This window comes from Ascaphus truei, chromosome 5 (genome assembly GCF_040206685.1).
Source record: "Ascaphus truei isolate aAscTru1 chromosome 5, aAscTru1.hap1, whole genome shotgun sequence".
NCBI lineage: Eukaryota > Metazoa > Chordata > Amphibia > Anura > Ascaphidae > Ascaphus > Ascaphus truei.
This window is the reverse complement of record NC_134487.1, coordinates 191,907,792-191,930,874: the sequence shown is the minus strand read 5'-3', so window position 1 is coordinate 191,930,874 and position 23,083 is coordinate 191,907,792. Positions and strand designations below refer to the sequence as shown.

General features: G+C 49.4%; 1 protein-coding gene across 10 annotated transcripts in view; it reads left to right on the top strand.

The window, feature by feature from the left end:
* Window positions 1–2,130: 2,130 nt before the first annotated feature.
* PLAT (plasminogen activator, tissue type) overlaps window positions 2,131–23,083 on the top strand; it is a 64,331-nt gene continuing 43,378 nt past the window's right edge. Inside the window, exons 1-3 of one of the 10 annotated variants that reach the window (XM_075601526.1) lie at window positions 2,131–2,301; window positions 2,409–2,519; window positions 18,775–18,856. In XM_075601526.1, the coding sequence (XP_075457641.1) occupies window positions 2,420–2,519; window positions 18,775–18,856 (182 nt within the window). In that variant the 5' untranslated portion in view covers window positions 2,131–2,301; window positions 2,409–2,419. Of the gene's footprint in view, window positions 2,302–2,408; window positions 2,520–3,228; window positions 3,354–17,755; window positions 17,818–18,730; window positions 18,896–23,083 lie in introns of those variants that run through there. The other 9 variants (XM_075601529.1, XM_075601530.1, XM_075601531.1 and 6 more) reach the window with 9 other exon arrangements.

Below are 23,083 nucleotides of genomic sequence, written 5' to 3'. Positions count from 1 at the left end.
GCCATTAGATTGTATTTTTTATGTATTGTTTCTGGCAACGGAGGACATGACCCTGCAGTATATTGACGAGGACGCCCTTCATAATGGCAGGGGAAAGTAAAACGGTTTTTATTTACTTTATTTATGCTAGCTGGCTAATGTTGTGATTAATAATGGGCAAATGATCTATTATCCATATCTGGATAATAGTTAGTTTGCACATTACTGTACTGTGTGTGTTTGGGGGGGAGGTGTATTTATTGAAATGGAGGCCATCTTTATTTTATTTTTTTTTACAATACGAATGGTACCCCGCAGGCTAGTGTGGATCCACGGGGACCACCCGAGGACCCCCGGGGACCCGTGGGGAACACCCGGGAACCCCTGTCGGCTTATGTTATCAATTGTGTCTTCAAATAAATAAATAATGATTTTATGTGGGGACACAGGGGGTGGGTTGTGTATTGATACTTACTACATATTTTAATTTTATTACTAGTGTAGATGAGCAGGGAGTCTCTGGAGCAGAACTGTGTTGTTTTCAGGTCCGGGGATCCCCTGCTTCCCGAGATACAAGCCCCGTTATGGAGTGCCGGTATCTCTTATGCATTGAACTGTCCCGCGTCACGTGCACTAGTAATAACATTTTAAATATATCTTTTTTATTTCGTCCGAGATTTGTGCAGGGAGAGGCGTCTCTCTCTCTCTCTCTCTCTCTCTGCAGCAGAATCAACTCGCCGGGTAAGCCCTTTTCAGAGTGGCCGATCATCTCTTCGCTGGCTACTCGCCATGTTTGCAAATGTTGCCATCACTGGTATTCGGGGCTTTTTGCATACCGTGATAGCAACGCTGCCAAAAATGGTGAATTAAAAACCCTGGCGATTTGTTCTATCGGACTTTACTGCCTGAACCCATAGTATGTGAGTACACATTCTATAAGCTACTGAAAGTCTGCCCTGTCCTAATTGAGAGACATATTGTACTATTTTGTGTTTGTATTTTTTTATTCATATGTTTGCGCTCCCCATCAATTAGACTTCAACACTGCATAGGATTGAGAGCAATACCAACAAGGGTTTGAGCAGCACTTTACAGAGTTTTTTTAATGTCTTGATTTAAAAAGAAAATCTTGATCACTTAATTGTCTGTTTCTATCACTATATCACTACATATATTCCTATTTAAGATTTGCTCTTATATTTAGCTTTTGATCGCTATTTATGATAAAACTCCTTTTTTCACAGGTTTGGGGACCTGTCTGAGACAATGGAATGTGCTCATGTGTTCTTTATCATTGCTGTCAGGTTGAGACCAGTGATTTCATTTCTTGCAATCAACAAAACATAGAAAATATCTTCCCTGAGGGGGTGCCTTTTACATTCTTGTTAATCAGTGCCTGTAAGGCAGGGTTAGCCAACTCCAGTCCTCAAGAGCTAGCAACAGGTCAGATTTCAGTCCTCAAGAGCTAGCAACAGGTCAGGTTTTCTGGATATCCCTGCTTCAACACAGGTGGCTCAATGAGTGGCCCAGTCTTTGACTGTGCCACTGATTGTGCCACCTTTGCTGAAGCAAGGACATCGTGACATGTTGGTGGCCCTTGAGGGCTGTAGTTGCCCACCCCTTCTGTAAGGTGAAGATGTGGTCAGTGGTTCTGTGTTTTGGGAGGAACCCTGTCTGACTCCTGTGCAAACTTTTGCTGTTAGTTAGTGTAGTACTTGTAATCCTCTCTTGTTAATGATACAGAAGAGATCTGCCGTGCCATTGACACTGACCTTCTATAGTTAACTGGGTTGGTGGGATTGTTTGTAGATTCTTGGTTTGATAAACCCTTCTGACGTAGGATTATGTTGAATCATTTTGCTAGTCACTGTTGCTGCATCTGAGCATCTTTCTACTTAGTATCTGATCAGCACCACATGCTTTTCTGGGTGTTAATGTCAGGATGTCATTCAAATACCAACATTGTGCCCCTTCTACCCTGCTACCTCCTACACGTTACTGTTCAGGACACAATCTGTTATTTTCCTGTTTCCACCGCTGCCAGTTTCCGGTTATTCAGTAAAAAAAGGGAAAGTAAGCGGAGGGAGGGATTGGAATAATAAGTGATAAAATGGAAGTCCCAATGTCCTGAACTCATTAAGTCAGTCTTGGGGGGGGGATTAAAGGGGAGGGAGAGTGACCTCATTTAACGCTCACCCACTGACTCAATGCCCTATAGCCCCCTCCCTTTTTAAACTGCTTTATTAAGAAGGAGTCTGAGTAGTAATCGCAGCATTTCTTGGGCAGACACAGAGGTGAGGAATGCAAAGCCTGTGACTGAAGGTATGACATTAATTACTGCACCGGTGGCTAAGATTAGGAGGGGGTCATGGCTGGCTAGTGATTGGGATATCTGTTTAACTATTTACAGTAGCTGTTTAACATTGAAGGGACAGGAACAATGACAGGAAGCAAAGGGGACAGAGATAGCAGGACAGGGATACAGGACGGTCATGTTCAAAGTGGACAGAAACAGGACGATCTTATAGGACTTTTCTATGGTCTATATCTCAAGTTATAGGATAGAGCATTGGTCGTATATGTCCCATATATATGATAAGACTTAATAGGTTCTCTATCTCAGTTTATAGGACAGAGCCACCATTGTATATGCTGTTTATACAATAGGACTTTTTATGGTCTGTATCCCAATTTATAGGACGGAGACTCCTTCATATATCCTATTTATACAATAGGACTGTATAGGATCTGTTTCTCATTTTACAAGACAGAGCCTCCATCATAAATCCCATTGATATAATACTACTTTTTAATATAATAGTTGACCCAATAGTTAATAGTTGGTATCTCAGTTTATTGGACGGAGACGCAATTGTATATCCCATTTATACAATAGGATCTTTTCCATGATCTGCATCTCAGTTTATAGGAGAAAGCCTCTTTTTTTTTTAATCCCATTTATACAATTGGATTTTCTATGGTTTATTTGCCTTTAGTCAGGTCACCCTATAAACCCAAGACTGCCTGAGCCTGTCCCTGTTAATCTGCAGTCAGGAGGTCACACTACATTAGATATAAACCCAGGACTGTTTGAGCCTGTCCCTGATAATCTGCAGTCATGAAGTCACTGTACAGATCCTAACTATTCTAGTGTTTATAAAATGCTGTTTTTTCTTTGGGCTTACTAGGGTCACTTGTATTGCTTTGAGAGGTAGGGAGGGTGGCTGGCTGCCAAGGTGAGATAACCTTCATGGAGGGGTGAGATAACCCTTAAGGTCTGTGGAAGACGATCACACACAGTGCAGCCTATATACACACTAAAACCGCAGGGTGAATCATAACAACATGGGAATGCAGGAAACTGGACGTATCAGGTATGTATTGTCCAGTAGGCACCTGCTCAACTCATATATACCAACATATTGCAGAGGCCAGTAAATGGGACTTAAAAAAACATTATACAGCATGGAAAAGTATTAACAAAACTGTTGTATCAGTTTGTGTGTGTTTTTATGTGTGTATGCGCGCGTGTGTTTATCTGCATACTTTATTTATATGTGGTTTGGAGTGTGTGTGTTTGTGTGTGTGTGCATTTATCTGAATGTTTGTATGTGTGTGTTTATCAGCAGGCATGAGTATGTGTGTGTATATGTACTTATGTGTATGATTATCTGAGCGTGTGTATACTGTATGTACTTGTGTATGATTATCTGAGCGTGTGTGTATATGTACTTGTGTATGATTATCTGAGCGTGTGTATATGTACTTATGTGTATGATTATCTGAGCGTGTGTGTATATGTACTTATGTGTATGATTATCTGAGCGTGTGTGTATATATACTTACTGTATGTGTATGATTATCTGAGCGTGTGTGTGTATATGTACTTATGTGTATGATTATCTGAGCGAGTGTGTGTATATGTACTTATGTGTATGATTATCTGAGCGTGTTTATATGTACTTGTGTATGATTATCTGAGCGTGTGTTTATATGTACTTGTGTATGATTATCTGATCGTGTGTGTATATGTACTTGTGTATGATTATCTGAGCGTGTGTGTATACAGTATGTACTTATGTGTATGATTATCATGTGTGTATATGTACTTGTGTATGATTTATCTGAGCGTCTGTGCATGTATGTGTACATTTATTTATATAGCCACATTGTGCGTAGCTTCTTACACAATTACAATACAGGTAAAATAAAGTACACACAGTGGGAGTAAGCACAGCAAGTAACTGATGACATAAAACAAAGGGATGCTATGCTCCGAAGAGCTTACAATCTAAGTGGTGTATTGGGAGATTTACAGACAGAGTAGGAGTACAAATGCATTTAATTAAAGTGCAGTCAGGGATGGCAAGTGCATCTAGAGTCAAGTTGTGGCGGAGATCATTTAATGAGATGCTTTTAAATGGGCAATCCCTCCTAGGACCAAAGTGAACTAATTACAGTGACATGTTTAATCCATTGAGTGCCACGGCCCCACTGGAAACTCGTGGTCACATGATCGCTCTGTCACTGATAACGAGAGAGGAGGAGTCCTTCTGTTCCACTAACTCACAGATCGCGTTTGTGGAGTGCAGACGCGATTACCGCAGAAAAGTCAGCATACAAAGGGTGAAGGGGTCTCATCTGGATAATTGATACCTTTTTTTACGCAAATCTGACACCTATATTTCTTATTTATTTTTTAGTTAGACTTGGGAGGGGTCTGATTTCCTCTGGCCTTTTGTGTTATGTCCCTGTGTGTTCATCAAACCCTTGTAGAGGGGTCCCCCTCTCCCAAACACTTGCAGGAGCTACATCCAATATGACAAAAATACACATTGAAATATCTATATATTCTCTTGAAAAAGTGTCATTTATTTTAACCCTTTGGCCACAGCGTCTTAAGCCTGCTGCTAAAGGGTTAAACTAAATGTATACATTTAGCCACGCCCAGCGGCACTCCTTTTGAGATATGTATATGTGTGTATGTATATATGTATATGTATATATAGTGTGTGTGGTAATTGGGGGGGGGGGGGGTTAGAGCTTTCTGGGTATCTGTGTCTTTATTAACCTTGTCTAGCTGGTCTTATGTAATAATGTTGTTTGTATTATTTAACATTAGAAGTGTGCATATAGATGTGTTGGTAACTGGCTTTATATGAGGTTATGTGTCACGCTGACACCAACTTTATCAGCACATTTATATTTCTGGGTACTTGATTGAACAGAACAAGTTGCAAAATAAATTGTGATTTATTTCCTTAATAGACAAACACACGACATCTGCAGAATACGCTTAAAACAACACTCACTGGGATAAGGGAACAAAATAAATTGTCCTTGGAACGAAATAAATTGTCCTTTGCTTACCAGTGCAAGAAATGCAGCCTTGGTTTTAAAAGTCCTGTGGTTATGTTGTTATTAACCCCTTCACTCCTGGACCAGTTGCTGCTGTGCTGGAACAAAGTCTTGCATCTTTACATCATGGATTAAAATTCAGGAATCACACTGGGGATACCTGGGGAGCCACAGTTATAGACTGCCCAAAGCTATCTTTAACATGTGGATCCAATCCCCTCGTGGAACAAAAAAACCCACGAATAGCCAAGTTACCCACAGTTTATAAGACCGATCAAAAGGGCTGTCCGGTGGGCAGGGTGCATGGGTCAGGTTGACGCCCATGCCACTTAGCATACCTGGGCTACACCCATAACTTGGGGCCACTGAGTCTGATTTCTGACTCAGAGGTGTTACTAGCCTGACATCTGCTGTGCATCAGTATGCCAATATTGTATACATTATGGGTCTTTGGGTCTTTTCATAACTGATACTCTTTTAGACAGGGGGACTCTAAATCTGTGAGAGCCCTTTGAGGCTCCATCATAAAAATACCTACAGCTCATTGAGACCCCTTTGAGGCTCCGTCATAAAAATACCTACAGCTCATTCACCCATCTCACAGCTGTTCCTCTCTGGCTTTCCAACATACATCCTGCCTTACAGTTAAGATCTGTAGTCTTTACACACTTTATTAAAACAACATGTTTCGTTTGGGTTATAACTGTAATTTTTATATCTATGTGCATGTAGGGGTTCACTGTATTTGCACCTCAAAAATCAGGTTTCTGGGTGCTTTCGTTCTAGAATTAGTATTTCTCATTGAAATGCCATCTGCTAGACTGCCATCATGTGTCGGTTAGAGGGTATGGCAAGCAATGCATCTTGTCTCTTACCCTCGCAGGCAGGGAATGGCCTGCAAATGGGGAATACAAATGGCTGGGACAGGGCAACCACAGTAATGCATAGCAAATCAGGTATTAACCCCTTCCTCCCCATCACACCTCCCCCACTCAAGACGCAGGGACTGCCCTGACCACCCCATCCGGTGACTGGGCTGACCTGCCAGCTCTTGAAGTTATAAAACATACAGAACACCTACAAGCTCATGTTGAACCCCCAAAATAACCTCAACATATATATAAGCATATAAGTTTCACAGAGGAGTGCTACTGAGCATGGCAATATATATATTTAAAACCAGAGACATAACATAAAACACAGACAAAGCTTAGTGCACATCCAGTAAAACTCATACACGGTACAGTGCCTAAATATACATGTATAGATAACTAATAAATAAAATGGTCTTTTAGTTTAACATTTTGGCCAAAGTGTTGTAAGCCCTTGAGCCAACTGCACGGCAGACCACGTTTCAAGGGTCCCTACACTAATATAGATTCTTAATAACCTGTGCATTGCCTCAAGGGCTTACAACACTTTGGCCAAAATGTTAAACTAAAAGACCATTTTATTTATTAGTTATCTATACATGTATATTTAGGCACTGTACCGTGTATGAGTTTTACTGGATGTGCACTGAGCTTTGTTTGTGTTTTATGTTATGTCTCTGGTTTTAAATATAGCTCTTGAAGTTAGTAATTTATTTATTTATTTATAAAATATTTTACCAGGAAGTAATACATTGAGAGTTACCTCTCGTTTTCAAGTATGTCGTGGGCACAGAGTTAAGACAAATAATACATGGTTACAAATACAGTTACATAAATGAACAGGGTATACATTATATACAAGACATTGCATGCACAGTTAAAAAATATATATATATTATAGGCGAATGAAACAGTTACAGACCAGATTAAAATGTGAGACAGCCTTAGATTTGAAAGAACTTAAACTGGTGGTGCATGTGAGAGTCTCTGGTAGGTTGTTCCAGTTTTGGGGTGCACGGTAAGAGAAGGAGGAACGGCCGAATACTTTGTTGAGCCTTGGGACCATGAATAGTCTTTTGGAGTCTGATCTCAGGTGATAAGTGCTGCATGTGGTAGGGGTGAGGAGCTTGTTCAGATAGCTGGGTAGCTTGCCCATAAAGAATTTAAAGGCAAGACAGGAAAGGTGAACTTTGCGCCTAGACTCTAGTGATGACCAATCTAGTTCTTTGAGCATTTCGCAGTGATGTGTGTTATAGTTGCATTGGAGAACAAAACGACAAATTGAATTTGAATTGAATTAAGTCCTGAGGGCTGTCCTGGCGGGAAAGGCCATCAGCATTACCATGCTCACTTCCCTTCTTGTGCTGGATGGTGAAGTTCCACTCCTGTAAGGCAAGACTCCAGCGCAAAAGTTTAGCATTTTCCCCCGACACCCTCTGTAACCAACTCAAAGGATTGTGGTCTGTTATTACCGTGAAATGTCTGACATAAAAATAAGGCTGTAACTTCTTTAGAGCCCACACTATGGCCAGACACTCTTTCTCAATGGTGGCATATGCCACCTCTCTGGGCAGCAGCTTGCGGCTTAGATACACAACTGGGTGTTCACTGCCCTCCTCCCCCACTTGGCTGAGTACTGCCCCAATGCCATAGTCCAAGGCATCAGTCTGCACCAGGAACTTTTTTTGCATAGTCTGGAGCAGCAAGTATAGGAGCGCTGGCTAGTGCAGTCTTTAATGCCTGAAACGAGACCTCACAGGCAGGAGACCAGACTACCAGCACAGACTGTCGCTTCTGGGTCATGTCAGTCAGGGGTTTGGCAATGGCGCTATACTGAGGGACAAACTTTCTGTAGTAGCCTGCGGTGCCTAGGAAAGCCATGACTTGCTTCTTGGTTTTGGGAATGGGCCACTGCACTATAGCTTCCACCTTAGCTGGTTCTGGCTTAAGATGCCCGCCACCCACTCTGTGCCCTAGGTACAATACCTCTGCCATCTCCACTAAGCACTTGGTGGGTTTCAACGTGAGTCCCGCTTCCCTAATCCTGGCTAGCACCGCAGCTACATGCCCTAAGTGTTAGTCCCACGAGTTACTAAAGACAGCAATGTTGTCCAGGTATGCCCTTGCAAACCCTTGTATACTCTCCAGCAAGCGATTGACCAGGCTTTGAAGAAAGGTAGCCGGTGCATTTTTCATTCTGAATGGCATCACTAGAAATTCATAGAGGCCACTTGGGGTAATAAATGCAGACTTCTCTCTAGCCTCCTGGGTCAAAGGGATCTGCCAGTACCCTTTACTGAGATCCATAGTCGTCAGATACTTTGCCCCCGCGAGTTCATCTAACAACTCATCCATGCGGGCATGGGGTAGGCATCTGACACCGTGCCCGCATTGAGCTGCTGGTAGTCCACACAGAACCGGGTGGTTCCATCCTTATTAGGCACCAGGACTACCGGACAAGCCCAAGGGCTCTGGGACGGTACAATTACCCCTAGGGCCAGCATCTCTTCTACCTCCCTCTCTATACTGCCCTTTACCTCTGCTGACACTCTATAAGCGTGCTTATGCAGAGGTCTCAGATCCCCTGTCAGCACTGGGTGATCTGCAATGTGTGTCTTCCCTGGCTTGTCTGAGAACAGAGCCCTATACTTCTCTAGCATAGCCCTGGCTTCTGCTCTCTGCCTGACTCTCAGCTGAGCCCCTATCTCAACCTACTCTACAGTACCCTCCTGCCTAGCCTCCCCTAGGAGATCTGGCAGAGCATTGCTCGCTGGACCCCCCATCGGTGGGCTGCAAATGGCCAGCAGCGACGCCACACTCGGTGCTATGTACTCCTTCAGCATGTTAATGTGATAAGTCTTATTTCTCCCTGTCTCAGCATCTACCTGTACAACATAGTTGCACTCGTTCATCTTTCGCAGTACCGGATACGGTCCCGACCAGGCAGCCATTAATTTGTTCTCCCGAATGGGCTTGACAACCCTGGGATGAACTCTCTGCTATGGGCATTCTGATCATACCAAGTCTTCTGCTTGGTCTGAGCAGCCCTAAGGTTGTCCTGTGCCAAACCCCATGAGTGTTTCTAGTCGGTCTCTGAGATCTACCACATACTGAAGCACAGAAGCATCAGTATTGGTAGTCTCCCCTTCCCATCCCTCACGGAATAGGTTCAGAGGTCCCTGTATCCTGCGACCACATTGTAGGTCAAAGGGAGAGAAGCCTGTAGATTCTTGCGGTACCTATCGGTATGCAAACAGAAAGTGCTGCAGGTGAATCTCCCAGTCTTTTCCCTCTGCCTCTATAAATGTTCGCAGCATCTGCTTCAGGGTACCATTGAACCTCTCACATAGTCCGTTGGTTTGGGGGTGGTAAGGGGTTGTGCGCTGGTGCTTCACCCCGCACGCCTCCCAGAGACACTGGAGCAATTCACTCATGAACTGCGACCCCTGATCGGTTAGGATCTCACTAGGGAAACCTACCCTAGAAAAAATGGCTAACAGAGCTTTAGCTACTGCTCTAGCATCAATACTGGCAAGCGCTACTGCCTCAGGGTACCGGGTGGCAAAATCCACCACCGTGAGAATGTAGCGCTTGCCTGACCAGCTGGGAACCATGAGGGGTCCCACGAGGTCCATAGCTACCCGCTGAAAGGGTTCCCCTATTACCAGTAACGGGTTCAAGGGTGCCTTCACATGGTCACCCGCCTTACCTACTCGTTGGCAGGCGTCACAGGATCGGCACAACTCTGCCGCCTCACTGGATGCCACCGGCCAGTAGTAACGCTGCAACAGCCGGGCTCGCATCCTAGCGACCCCCTGATGCCCCGCTAGTGGAATGGAGTGGGCTACCCGCAACAACTGCTGCCTATACTCCCGGGGTACCACTAGCTGTCTCTTCCCCATCAATACCTCATCTAACCCGATGGTCTCTTGCTCTCTATAAAGGAGCCTGCGGTGCCACAAGAAGTAATCAGACCCCTTGCTTGGCTTAGACTCGGACGCCCACAGTCTCATGCCCTCCAAGCTGGAATCAGATCGCACCGCATCCCTAAATTGGGCACCTAACTCTGGCCACCCCCCGGTCACATGTGAGTCTGGGGAAGAGGGAACAGGTACAGGGAACAGTAAGTCAGTGTCAGAAAGCAACTGAGTCTTGCTTACCTGTCTGGTCTCTGCAGAGACTACTGGAACTGTAGGTCCCAAATGCAGGGGGACAGGGGCTGGTTCTGCTGCGAACCTTGCTGACTGGCTCCTGGTGATCACTGCAACAGGCGCCAGTTTAGTGGTAAAAACACAGGTAACGTGTCCTAGGTCGTTACCCAGCAAGACCTCGGCATCTAACCCAGGCAAAACCCCCACCTCCCTCATGCCACGCCCGGTACCCCAGTCCAAAACGACCCGGGCAACCTGGAGTGACCGCGGTCCTCCATCTGGTATGGTAACTTGCATCCCGGTGCCCGGGAACAAATCCTCTGGCCGCACCATATCAGGGCGAACCAGAGTCACAGTGGCACCAGAGTCTAGCAAGCCGTCTGCCTGCCGGTCTCCGATGGTCACCCTCCGCAGATGCTTCTGCCGGACATCGTTGGGCTGCACCCCGACTGGAGCAACCTGATGTCCCCCGCTCTCCGCTGCTGGTCCCGAGGTGGCAAGAGCAGTCTCTCCGCTTGGCATCCCTCTGTGGGCTGGTTCCATGGCTGTGTAGAGGGAGAAAGGGGGTGGCCCGGCATTAAAGGGGTTGCACCCCATATGGCCATCCCCTGACCTCACCAGAGAGACAAGAGGTTAACTGGACTGCGGTCCAGGGATGAGGTTTGCACCTTATAGTACCTTGAAAGTGTATGTTCCCCTGTTCCCATGTTTCATTATAAGCATGTATATTAATGTTTTAAAGTGCATTTCTGTATCTCCAATTCTGGAGGTCGCAGAGAGTTCATATTTGGCCAATATGTGGAGTCACTGTAGGCATTAAAAACTGGCAAAGGTCGACCCACTGAGCCCACCAGAATGGAACTTATTATTGTAATATGTGTAGATATTAAAGTGTATATGTATTTTATTTTGGATCTGTTCTGAAAATGCAGACGCCATTTGCTAGGCTAATAAGTCATGAAGGGCAGACGGCTGAGTAGCCTAAGCACGGTGATCAAAAAGTAACTGCCTTGATTGTTACCCAATGTCTAGGGATTAAGTATTAGTCAATCAACAAACCCTGCCAGTCTAATTGTTACCTGAGGGCATGGGTTAGTCTGTTAGTCTGTGTCTCCACATTAGAGAGTGAATACAGATAATTGTTCACCAATAGGCCGTGTATAATGTTAAGAATAGGGTTGCACAGGTATATAAACTGTGTCAACCCTACAGTTTTTAGTTGTGCTTCTGATACCATCTTGAATGTCACTGGATTGCTGGAGTTGTGCTTCTGATTCCATCTTGAATGTCACTGGACTGCTGGAGAATTGCTAGTGGATACTTCTCCATCCCCCAACCCTTAGTAAGTGTTACCTTCTTGTCTGTTAATTGTACTATATTGATGTGTTCACCTTTTTTAAGGAATAAATTATATTTTATTATATCTAAGCCTCGTTCAGTTCAACCCAGATATTTGGTGTTCATTATATCTTGTCATAAGCTACCGTGACAGGCTGTACTTGGCTCCTCTGTGTGTGCCAGTCGCACATGGGCGACCGGCCTTGCAGCTGGTGAGCGTTGCCCCTGATGGGGTCCCTTGGACTGGTCCCGGTCCGGACAATCTGGCTTGAGATGTCCAACTTTATTGCAGGAATAACACCGCCTCTCATGCTTGAACTCTGCAGCCTTGGGTGCGCTGTTTCCTGCCGCAGGCTGGTGTGTCCACTGAGGGGTAGTCTTAGCACCCTGGGCCACACGGCCCACTCCTTTGGGTGCTACAGGGTCCTTCATTGCAACTTGGCTGGCCACATACTCATCTGCCATTTTCGCTGCATCCTCATAGGTCTGAGGTTTATGGTCATAGACCCATCCCCTCACATCTGTAGGAAGCTGCTGCAGCAGCTGCTCTTGGAAGAATAAGTCCAGCAGGGTATGGAATTTTGTAACCCCATTCCCCTCCACCCCACTGAGTCCCATGCAAAGCCATCCTACTGGCATAGGTGCTATATGACTCTCCGGGGAGTATGGAACTTGCCCCTGTAAGATTCTGGGGTCAGGGCATACTGGGTTTGCAGCTTGCTTTTCACATGTCATTGGCATCCACGCGTGGAATACCCATCACAGTCCGTTTGGCTTTGCCAGATAACAGTGGTCGCAGTCTGACCACCCAGTCCCTCCTTGGGATACGGAACCGGGAACACTGCGTCTCGAAGTCATTCAGGAATGCATCAAGGTCATCTGTGCCATCCATGAACTTGCTGAAGCTGTGATGATCCACCTGGGAAAGACCTTGTTCCCCGTTGTCAAGGTAGGAGTTGTGGGTTCTTCTGAGCACTGCTGTCAGGAGCTGTACCCGCTCCGCAGTGCTAACACCCGTTCCCAATGTAGCCAGAAGTGCAGTGAGCCCAGGGACGGCACGCTCGGCAGCCGCAGCTGCTACCTCGTCCGCAACCCCTGGCGCCAAGCCACCCACGACCGGGGGGTCACTAGCACTCTCCTCATGTCCTTGGAGCCCCGGAGCTGGAGGGACCTCCTGCACTCCGGGCTGAATAGCGTCTGCCAACACAGCAGCTACGGGGACTTGCCCCTCTGGTAGGACCCTGTGGTCCTCATGATGCTCCAAATCCTCTTTGACCAAGCCCCGTAGGGGCGAAACGCGTTAAAGCTACTACGGGGGACCTTCCCTTTTTAATCTATGTTTGCAAATGGCTAAATAAATAACTAACTTTTTAACTCAGTGCAGTCCAGCCATCACTATTTGCCGAGCAGTGCCCGCTGTCCCTTCTCTCCCTCCAGTGAGAAGTTTTCCCCTTTGTGTATCACGAGCAGCGAGGAGCACGCTTGTCCGGACCCACCAGATGCAGATGCAGTAAGTGGATTTATTTATCACGGAGTGCCCCCAGGAGGATTGGTCTTATATGAGGCTAGTTAAACTGAAGGGGTCCGGTGCCGGTCGAAAGACCCCCGGTCATCCCTCTCTTAGTATCACCGCTAACCCGTCCCCCACACTAGGGGTTTAGTCATTGGACTTAAATCCCTCCGTTTATGACTTCATATATTCCGGACATACACTGGCAGTGTGGAGAACTTTTATGCTGTGAGAATACTGACACTCTGCAGCACACGTCATTGTGGTGATCACTCACCTCATTCCTCTCCAAATCCTCCTCCAGTTGTGCCTTCGACCGCCCATCTGTCGGTAAGCCATACCCCACACATCTCTCCACGGCTTTCTCTCTGGTCCATGACCTGAATCTTCCTGAGCGATCGCTCATGGTGCCTTCGGGGTATGGGTGAAGGGAACAGTGAAGTCTCTCGTGCTCTTTAGAAGTGTGTGTCAGTTGCTACTTGTCTGAGGAGCTCGCAAGCAGAGCCCCGCAGGAACAGCAATATAGGTTTAATCAGTATCCCACCGCTGCCACCAGTGAGACTGTCACATTATGTGTCTAGCTATGGGTGGCATGGTATTAACTTGCCTATGATTCTATTCATTAGGTGTTGATACATATATATTTTTGGCACTTGCTTTTTACTAGCATTTATGATTGTAACATTAATTTTATGTACGTGTAACGGTGTTTCCCCCACCCGGTGGGAGATTTGGCCATTACCACAATGTATGGTGCATATACCTGCTGGCAACAGGTGGGCTGAGTTGTCCACGGTAGTAGTGGGGACACAGGACTGGGGTTTATACCCTACATATCTCTTCAGCAGTGCAGCGCCTCCATCTGCTGTAGGCTGCAGGAACTGGAGGTGATTTCCCACGGTAAAACTATTACCTCTCCCCCCCAGTAAGGTCACACACAAGGCAGGAGGTATAACAACAGGAACGGTTTATTATCTCTTTTGTACAGCACAGTTACACGGCAGGCTTCTGCCCAATGCAGTCTCAGCTATCACTGAAGGATGGTCCCTGGACCATTACTACAGGCCAAGCGCACCCGCAGCTGTCCTAGCTCTTCCCCACCTCCCTAGCAGAGGTATGGTTCACACTCGCTCTCCCTCGAGGGAAGAGGGCCAGAGAAGGCCCAATGTTCAGGCTCTCGGCTGTGTGACCTGCCCCTCGCAAGTGGGTAGAGGCACTGCTAAATTTGGGTGGTACCTGCCTTTAAGTACAGCCAGGAGGAGGGCACCAGGTCTATCTCATGATTGGTCATGCCCAGGCCTGATGTCACTGCCTCCCGCTGTCACTCAAGTGCAGTACCAAGGAGGGTGAAAACCCCATATCGACTACTGGAAACCTGATTGTACCAGGATTTACTGCCAGGAGGAAAGCAAACTAGTAGCCACAGATACTCATTGTGGCGGTGAGAGGGTTAAGCAGGCCAATAATAAAGGTTTAATGCCCGGCTGGTTAACCCTAAACCGTGTTGGGACAGAAGGGGTTAAAATGCATTGCCATCATAACACCATGTTTTCCCCTACACTACCTTTATTGTTCCTGTTTTACAGCTTAGCAGCTAGCTGCTGTAGAATGAACGAATTAACTCTGTGCTAACTGTATTTGCGACACAAGGGGGAGCTGCTAGCGCTGTGCCAAGCGCTGATTGACGAAGTGTGCCCGTGAATAAGTAGCTGCTTTCAAGATAGGTATCAGTTTTCAGACCATAGACGATGAAACCGCAAAGTCAATTGAATAAGTGGTCTGCGGTTTAGCTGAAGTGCCTTCGTGATACATAGTATCCTGCCGTCTTGTTGTCCACTTGAGTTGAAGTAGTGGTGCGTGTCTGCGGTTACCGATCAAAGCCAGCACGGATACATTGTATGCCGGCTTGTAACCCAGACCGAGTATAGGTCAAACCGCAGCCCACATCACAGAGCCCCTTCAATTAAGTGGTTAACTTGCGTTGGGAAAGAGCTAGCACTCTAATTTTTGGAGTGCAGCTAGGTAAAAAGAAACCATAAACATACATATAAGGTTTATAATTGTTGCATAAGCAGAACATACATTTATAAATAAACTGTATTGTAATGGTGTTTTAAAATGTACAGGCAGGAACTCTTTCCTGCCAGACCGGCAATGCATCCATTAACATACCCATATGTTATAGATGAATGAGCTAAGGGATTTTTCATCTCTGGACTTCAAAGGGTACCCTGCTAAAATGGTGCCCCAGTGTCTAAGAGAAGTCTGGGTGTTGAAAAGCCTCAGGGACCCTAGGTGTTAGGGTGGCCGGGATATTGTTAAGTACCAGATACTGGTGTGAAGTATGGGCACTTCACACTTGGTAGCCAAACCCCAGACTTGCTGTCGCCAGGTAAGAGGTTGGGCCCGGTATGCTAAGTAGCTCAGGTGTGAGGTTAGCACATGCTCTGTGCAAATCAGGAAGCAACTTATGCCCTCTTTGTAAGGTACTCGAAAGTCTGGGATAGGTGGGGAAAATTATTCCCATGAGAGGATTGGGTGTATATGTTAGGTATAGGACCCTTAACCCTAAAACAAATGCCTGCCGCCGCGTCCAAGTACAGAGTCAGCAGTTCCGGAGTGTGAGGGGTTAACTACACCGTAACAAAGAATTGCACCCCTCTTCCAGAATTCGTTTGAGCTAAGGATTCCCGAACGAATCCTGTAAGGACATTACGAAAGACTTTCTTTTGGCGGAGATATAGGACTGGCAAGTTGTGCACCTAGCCAAGGACTGTCGCACGGCTCACATCGCTCACCCACTTGCCGGGGTGCCCAGAGACTTTGTTTCGTTCGGTGGACATTTTATTTAGTTTCCCCATCCCAGTAAGTGTATATTGACTGTAATTGTGAAGTATTGTGTGTTTGTCTTAAAAGGAAATAAATGACAATTTATTTTACTCATCTTGTGTGCTCAGTCCAGAATCCCGGTATTAATTTGTTGGTAAGCCCTGGTCTACCTTGACACTCATACCCTAGCAATCCCTGCTTGATTGCATGCTCTGAAAGGGAAAAACACAACAAATACTTTTATTACATACAGTACATTGGAATGGTACAATGCTACTGGGCCCAAGAGCTAACTCTCTTAGACCCTTATACACGGAGCAGGTGTAAGTAAAACGGGCTTGACCTTTATTGTGGTTACCCCCTCCCGTCACACTGGGTGAATAGTGGTGTTATTGACTGTAATGGAGAAGGGAATAACGTGGTCTGGTTTTGAAAGGTAATATAAGGAGCTCTGACTTAATCATGTTAAGATTGAGGCGACGAAAGGCCATCCAGTTAGGTGATAGGCACTCTGTAATTTTTAACTGGACTTCAGGTGTAAGGTCAGGTGCAGATAAATATAGTTGTGTGTCAGCACAGAGATGATAGGTGAATCTAAAAGCGTCAATGAGGTAACCCAGTGAGAAGGTATATAGAGATAAAAATAAGGGGCTTAAAACTGTGCTTTGAGGTACACATACAGAGAGTTCCATAGATGTCTAGGAGGAGTTGGCATAAGAGACACTGAAGCAATGGTGAGAGAGGTAAGAGATGCCAAGAGAGTGAAGAATGTGTAGTAGAAGAGGGTGCTCAACAGTATGAAAAGCTAAGGAGAGGTCCAAAAGAATCAGAGTAGTTTCCTTGAGATTTGCCAATATAAAGGTAATTAGCCGTGTGTGTATGTACTTGTGTGTATGCTTATTTGTGTATGTATTTGCGTGTATGCTTATTTGTGTGTTTACTGTATGTATATGTACGTGTGTGTGATTCTGAGCATATTTATGTATATATACTTGTGTGTACAGTATGATCATTTGTGTGTGTATAATTATATATGCATGCGTATGCACTTGTGTGGGATTATTTGGTTGTGTGTACTTGTGTGTCTGTGTACTGTATGTTTTCATGTATTGTGTGTATGTACTTATATTTTATGTAACAGAGTATGTCCCATTATACCTTTCTTTCCCCCTCTTATCCCTGTTATGTAAGTCCTGTTAGCTTCAGGCAGTAACAGGTTAAATCTATTGGCTCTTGACCCCCCTTATGCCCCTCTTATGAGTGATAGAAGTAAGGTGGTGACTCGTGGCCTGTGTAAGCCTATCAAGGATAGGTATAGACCATGAGCCCGTCCCTTCTTGAGTCTCCTAGGAGGGTGTGACCAAGTTAGTGAGAGTCCTGCTTGAGCTGTGAGTCTCTCCAATGGCAGGATGAGTGTGCTCACCCCTAGCCTTTGGTTGGGGGAACATCAGATTCAGCCACAGAGGCCTGTAAGATTAGGGCCTTCACCATCCTGGAACCTCTGAGACCATGCGCCGCTGTGATGAAGAACTGCAGTGAGTGCAAGCCTGAATAAAGATCCTGTTCTAATATACCTCAATCTGAGAATTAGTCCTTGGGCCGAGGGGGAAAGAGTGCAATAGTGGGGGCTGACCTCCGAACATCCTGGAGCCCACTGCTGCTGGAGGCGCTAAGCACCATGAGAAGAACCAGAGGAAGAACCTAAGCCTGTCCTGATCTCTACAATACCGCAGATGAGCTTAGTTCTCCTGACCCTAACCAGTATCGCACCACACACTAGGTAGCATAGGCTGTGTAATCTCCCTTCTGTGTATATGTTTGTGTGTGTATGTGAGTGTATGTGAGTGTGCACTTTAGTATGTTAGTCTGATTATTTGAGTATTGTTGTCAGTGAGTATGAGTATATTTATCAGTGCACATATGTGTATATAGCAACATTTTTCTTACTCTAAATTCCCTCTCTTCTAATCCCCTTTTTTGTTTCCTCTCTCATTTCTTTCCATATCTTTCATGCTTTCCTTTTCATATCCCTCTCCCTCTTGCCACACTCTCTTATCCCTCCCTGACTCTCTGACCTTCTCTCTCATCTCTGCATCTCTCTCCTGTGCCTCAGTCTTTCTTCAACTCCCTCTCTCTCCCTCTCCCACCAATCACCCTACTCTCACGTACTTAGGGGAAGTATATTTTCCCTTGCTTTGTCTCACTCTCACATCATCTCTCTTTCCCTCTCTTTGTCGTGCTCTTATTCTTCTACACTTCCTCTCACCCCTTCTCTGTTCCTTGTCTCTCCCTCCTTTCTACTCTTCTCTTGTCCACTCTGTATCTTTCTTTCTCACTTGACCCCTTTCACTCTTCTACATTCTCTCTCTTCTTTTCTGTATCTCTCCCTTCCTGTCTTCTCTTCCTTCTCTCTCTTTCTCTCTCCCTCCTCCTCTTTACATCTCTCAGTCACATTATTTATTTATTTGCTTCCTTCTTTCTTTCACCCTCATCTGCCTGCACTCTCATTGTATCCTCCTCTCTGTATCTTCTTTGCCCTCCCTGCATCTATTTCTTTTTACCTCTTCTCCCTCTTTAGTCCTCTCTCCCTGTATATCTCCCCTCCCTGTATCTCTCTCTTTCTCTCTCCCCTCCTCCCTATAACAATCCCCTTTTTTGTCTATCTTTTTGCTGACTAATTCCTTAGCTATGTTGTCCTCTCATCTCTTCTCTCTCTCTCTCTCTCATCCCTCTGCAGCTGCTTTCAGTCTGCAGAGAAAACACAAAGCCAACAACTGCACAACGTTCAAACAAGACAAGACCGAGGAAGTAGTGACAAGGTGAGGAACGCCCCTTGACACACGACACTAGTCCTAGAGGTCAGTGACTGTCTCCCCACTGGGCATGGTTTATATTGAATGTACGGTGACCTCCTGGCTGCAGATTATCAGGGACAGGCTCCGACAGTCCTGGGTTTATATCTGTATAACTGTATAACCCTGTTCTTTTAATGTAACCATGTATTTTTTATAACTCTGTGCCCAGGACATACTTGAAAACGAGAGGTATCTCTCAATGTATTACTTCCTGGGTTTATATCTAATATAGGGCTGCCCCCCTGACTCCTCTTTATCCTTTAGAAATCCCTTTCCCTTATAACTCAGCCATGTTTTGAAATCTTTGTATAATTTTTGCCTCATTTATTTCTGATCTCTTAATGAGCCCCAAACAAAAGCAGCGTGTTTTGTATACTCCTGTATATTGGACATCTTTTACTACACTGGCTTTTGTACCCGGCTTCGCCCGGGGACTGTAATATTGATTGAATACATTGTATAAAAAAACACATTGTAATGTGATATAGTTATTTATTTTAATCCTTCAACACCGCAGCGGGGACCGGGGGTCACAACTTGGAATTCAGTCATTGTATTGATGTTTTATGAATTCAGCACAACTTTATATACTGTTTGTCCCTTTGTCCACCACGTCCCTCCCGTTCCCCCGTCCCTCCGTCCAGCACGTCCCTCCCGTTCCCCCGTCCCTCCCGTTCCCCCGTCCCTCCGTCCAGCATGTCCCTCCCGTTCCCCCGTCCCTCCGTCCACCACGTCCCTCCCGTTCCCCCGTCACTTCGTCCACCACGTCCCTCCTGTTCCTCTGTCCCTCCGTCCAGCACGTCCCTCCCGTTCCCCCGTCCCTTTGTCCACCACGTCCCTCCTGTTCCCCTGTCCCTCCGTCCAGCACATCCCTCCTGTTCCCCTGTCCCTCCGTCCAGCACGTCCCTCCCGTTCCCCCATCCCTCCCGTTCCCCCGTCCCTCCGTCCACCACGTCCCTCCCGTTCCCCCGTCCCTCCGTCCAACACGTCCCTCCCGTTCCCCCATCCCTCCCGTTCCCCCGTCCCTCCGTCCACCACGTCCCTCCCGTTCCCCCGTCCCTCCGTCCACCACGTCCCTCCCGTTCCCCCGTCCCTCCGTCCACCACGTCCCTCCCGTTCCCCCGTCCCTTCGTCCACCACGTCCCTCCTGTTCCCCCGTCCCTCCGTCCACCACGTCCCTCCCGTTCCCCCACCCCTCCGTCCAGCACGTCCCTCCTGTTCCCCCGTCCCTCCATCCAGCACGTCCCTCCCGTTCCCCCGTCCCTCCATCCAGCACGTCCCTCCCGTTCCCCCGTCCCTCCGTCCACCACGTCCCTCCCGTTCCCCCGTCCCTCCGTCCAGCACGTCCCTCCCATTCCCCTGTCCCTCCGTCCACCACGTCCCTCCCGTTCCCCCGTCCCTCCGTCCAGCACGTCCCTCCCATTCCCCTGTCCCTCCGTCCACCACGTCCCTCCCGTTCCCCCGTCCACCACGTCCCTCCCGTTCCCCCGTCCCTCCGTCCAGCACGTCCCTCCCGTTCCCCCGTCCCTCCGTCCACCACGTCCCTCCCGTTCCCCCGTCCCTCCGTCCAGCATGTCCCCCCGTCCCTCCGTCCAGCACGTCCCTCCCGTTCCCCCGTCCCTCCGTCCCTCCGTCCACCACGTCCCTCCCGTTCCCCCGTCCCTCTGTCCACCACGTCCCTCCCGTTCCCCCGTCCCTCCGTCCAGCACGTCCCTCCCGTTCCCCCGTCCCTCCGTCCACCACGTCCCTCCCGTTCCCCTGTCCCTTCGTCCACCACGTCCCTCTTGTTCCCCTGTCCCTCCGTCCAGCACGTCCCTCCCGTTCCCCCGTCCCTCCCGTTCCCCCGTCCCTCCGTCCACCACGTCCCTCCCGTTCCCCCGTCCCTCCGTCCACCATGTCCCTCCCGTTCCCCTGTCCCTTCGTCCACCACGTCCCTCCTGTTCCCCTGTCCCTCCGTCCAGCACGTCCCTCCCGTTCCCCCGTCCCTCCCGTTCCCCCGTCCTTTCGTCCACCACGTCCCTCCTGTTCCCCTGTCCCTCCGTCCAGCACGTCCCTCCCGTTCCCCCATCCCTCCCGTTCCCCCGTCCCTCCGTCCACCACGTCCCTCCCGTTCCCCCGTCCCTCCGTCCAGCACGTCCCTCCCGTTCCCCCATCCCTCCCGTTCCCCCGTCCCTCCGTCCACCACGTCCCTCCCGTTCCCCCGTCCCTCCGTCCACCACGTCCCTCCCGTTCCCCCGTCCCTCCGTCCACCACGTCCCTCCCGTTCCCCCGTCCCTTCGTCCACCACGTCCCTCCTGTTCCCCTGTCCCTCCGTCCAGCACGTCCCTCCTGTTCCCCTGTCCCTCCGTCCAGCACGTCCCTCCCGTTCCCCCGTCCCTTCGTCCACCACGTCCCTCCTGTTCCCCTGTCCCTCCGTCCAGCACGTCCCTCCTGTTCCCCTGTCCCTCCGTCCAGCACGTCCCTCCCGTTCCCCCGTCCCTTCGTCCACCACGTCCCTCCTGTTCCCCTGTCCCTCCGTCCAGCACGTCCCTCCTGTTCCCCTGTCCCTCCGTCCACCACGTCCCTCCCGTTCCCCCGTCCCTCCGTCCAGCACGTCCCTCCCATTCCCCTGTCCCTCCGTCCACCACGTCCCTCCCGTTCCCCCGTCCACCACGTCCCTCCCGTTCCCCCGTCCCTCCGTCCAGCACGTCCCTCCCGTTCCCCCGTCCCTCCGTCCACCACGTCCCTCCCGTTCCCCCGTCCCTCCGTCCAGCATGTCCCCCCGTCCCTCCGTCCAGCACGTCCCTCCCGTTCCCCCGTCCCTCCGTCCCTCCGTCCACCACGTCCCTCCCGTTCCCCCGTCCCTCTGTCCACCACGTCCCTCCCGTTCCCCCGTCCCTCCGTCCAGCACGTCCCTCCCGTTCCCCCGTCCCTCCGTCCACCACGTCCCTCCCGTTCCCCTGTCCCTTCGTCCACCACGTCCCTCTTGTTCCCCTGTCCCTCCGTCCAGCACGTCCCTCCCGTTCCCCCGTCCCTCCCGTTCCCCCGTCCCTCCGTCCACCACGTCCCTCCCGTTCCCCCGTCCCTCCGTCCACCATGTCCCTCCCGTTCCCCTGTCCCTTCGTCCACCACGTCCCTCCTGTTCCCCTGTCCCTCCGTCCAGCACGTCCCTCCCGTTCCCCCGTCCCTCCCGTTCCCCCGTCCTTTCGTCCACCACGTCCCTCCTGTTCCCCTGTCCCTCCGTCCAGCACGTCCCTCCCGTTCCCCCATCCCTCCCGTTCCCCCGTCCCTCCGTCCACCACGTCCCTCCCGTTCCCCCGTCCCTCCGTCCAGCACGTCCCTCCCGTTCCCCCATCCCTCCCGTTCCCCCGTCCCTCCGTCCACCACGTCCCTCCCGTTCCCCCGTCCCTCCGTCCACCACGTCCCTCCCGTTCCCCCGTCCCTCCGTCCACCACGTCCCTCCCGTTCCCCCGTCCCTTCGTCCACCACGTCCCTCCTGTTCCCCTGTCCCTCCGTCCAGCACGTCCCTCCTGTTCCCCTGTCCCTCCGTCCAGCACGTCCCTCCCGTTCCCCCGTCCCTTCGTCCACCACGTCCCTCCTGTTCCCCTGTCCCTCCGTCCAGCACGTCCCTCCTGTTCCCCTGTCCCTCCGTCCAGCACGTCCCTCCCGTTCCCCCGTCCCTTCGTCCACCACGTCCCTCCTGTTCCCCTGTCCCTCCGTCCAGCACGTCCCTCCTGTTCCCCTGTCCCTCCGTCCAGCACGTCCCTCCCGTTCCCCCATCCCTCCCGTTCCCCCGTCCCTCCGTCCACCACGTCCCTCCCGTTCCCCCGTCCCTCCGTCCAACACGTCCCTCCCGTTCCCCCATCCCTCCCGTTCCCCCGTCCCTCCGTCCACCACGTCCCTCCCGTTCCCCCGTCCCTCCGTCCACCACGTCCCTCCCGTTCCCCCGTCCCTCCGTCCACCACGTCCCTCCCGTTCCCCCGTCCCTTCGTCCACCACGTCCCTCCTGTTCCCCCGTCCCTCCGTCCACCACGTCCCTCCCGTTCCCCCACCCCTCCGTCCAGCACGTCCCTCCTGTTCCCCCGTCCCTCCATCCAGCACGTCCCTCCCGTTCCCCCGTCCCTCCATCCAGCACGTCCCTCCCGTTCCCCCGTCCCTCCGTCCACCACGTCCCTCCCGTTCCCCCGTCCCTCCGTCCAGCACGTCCCTCCC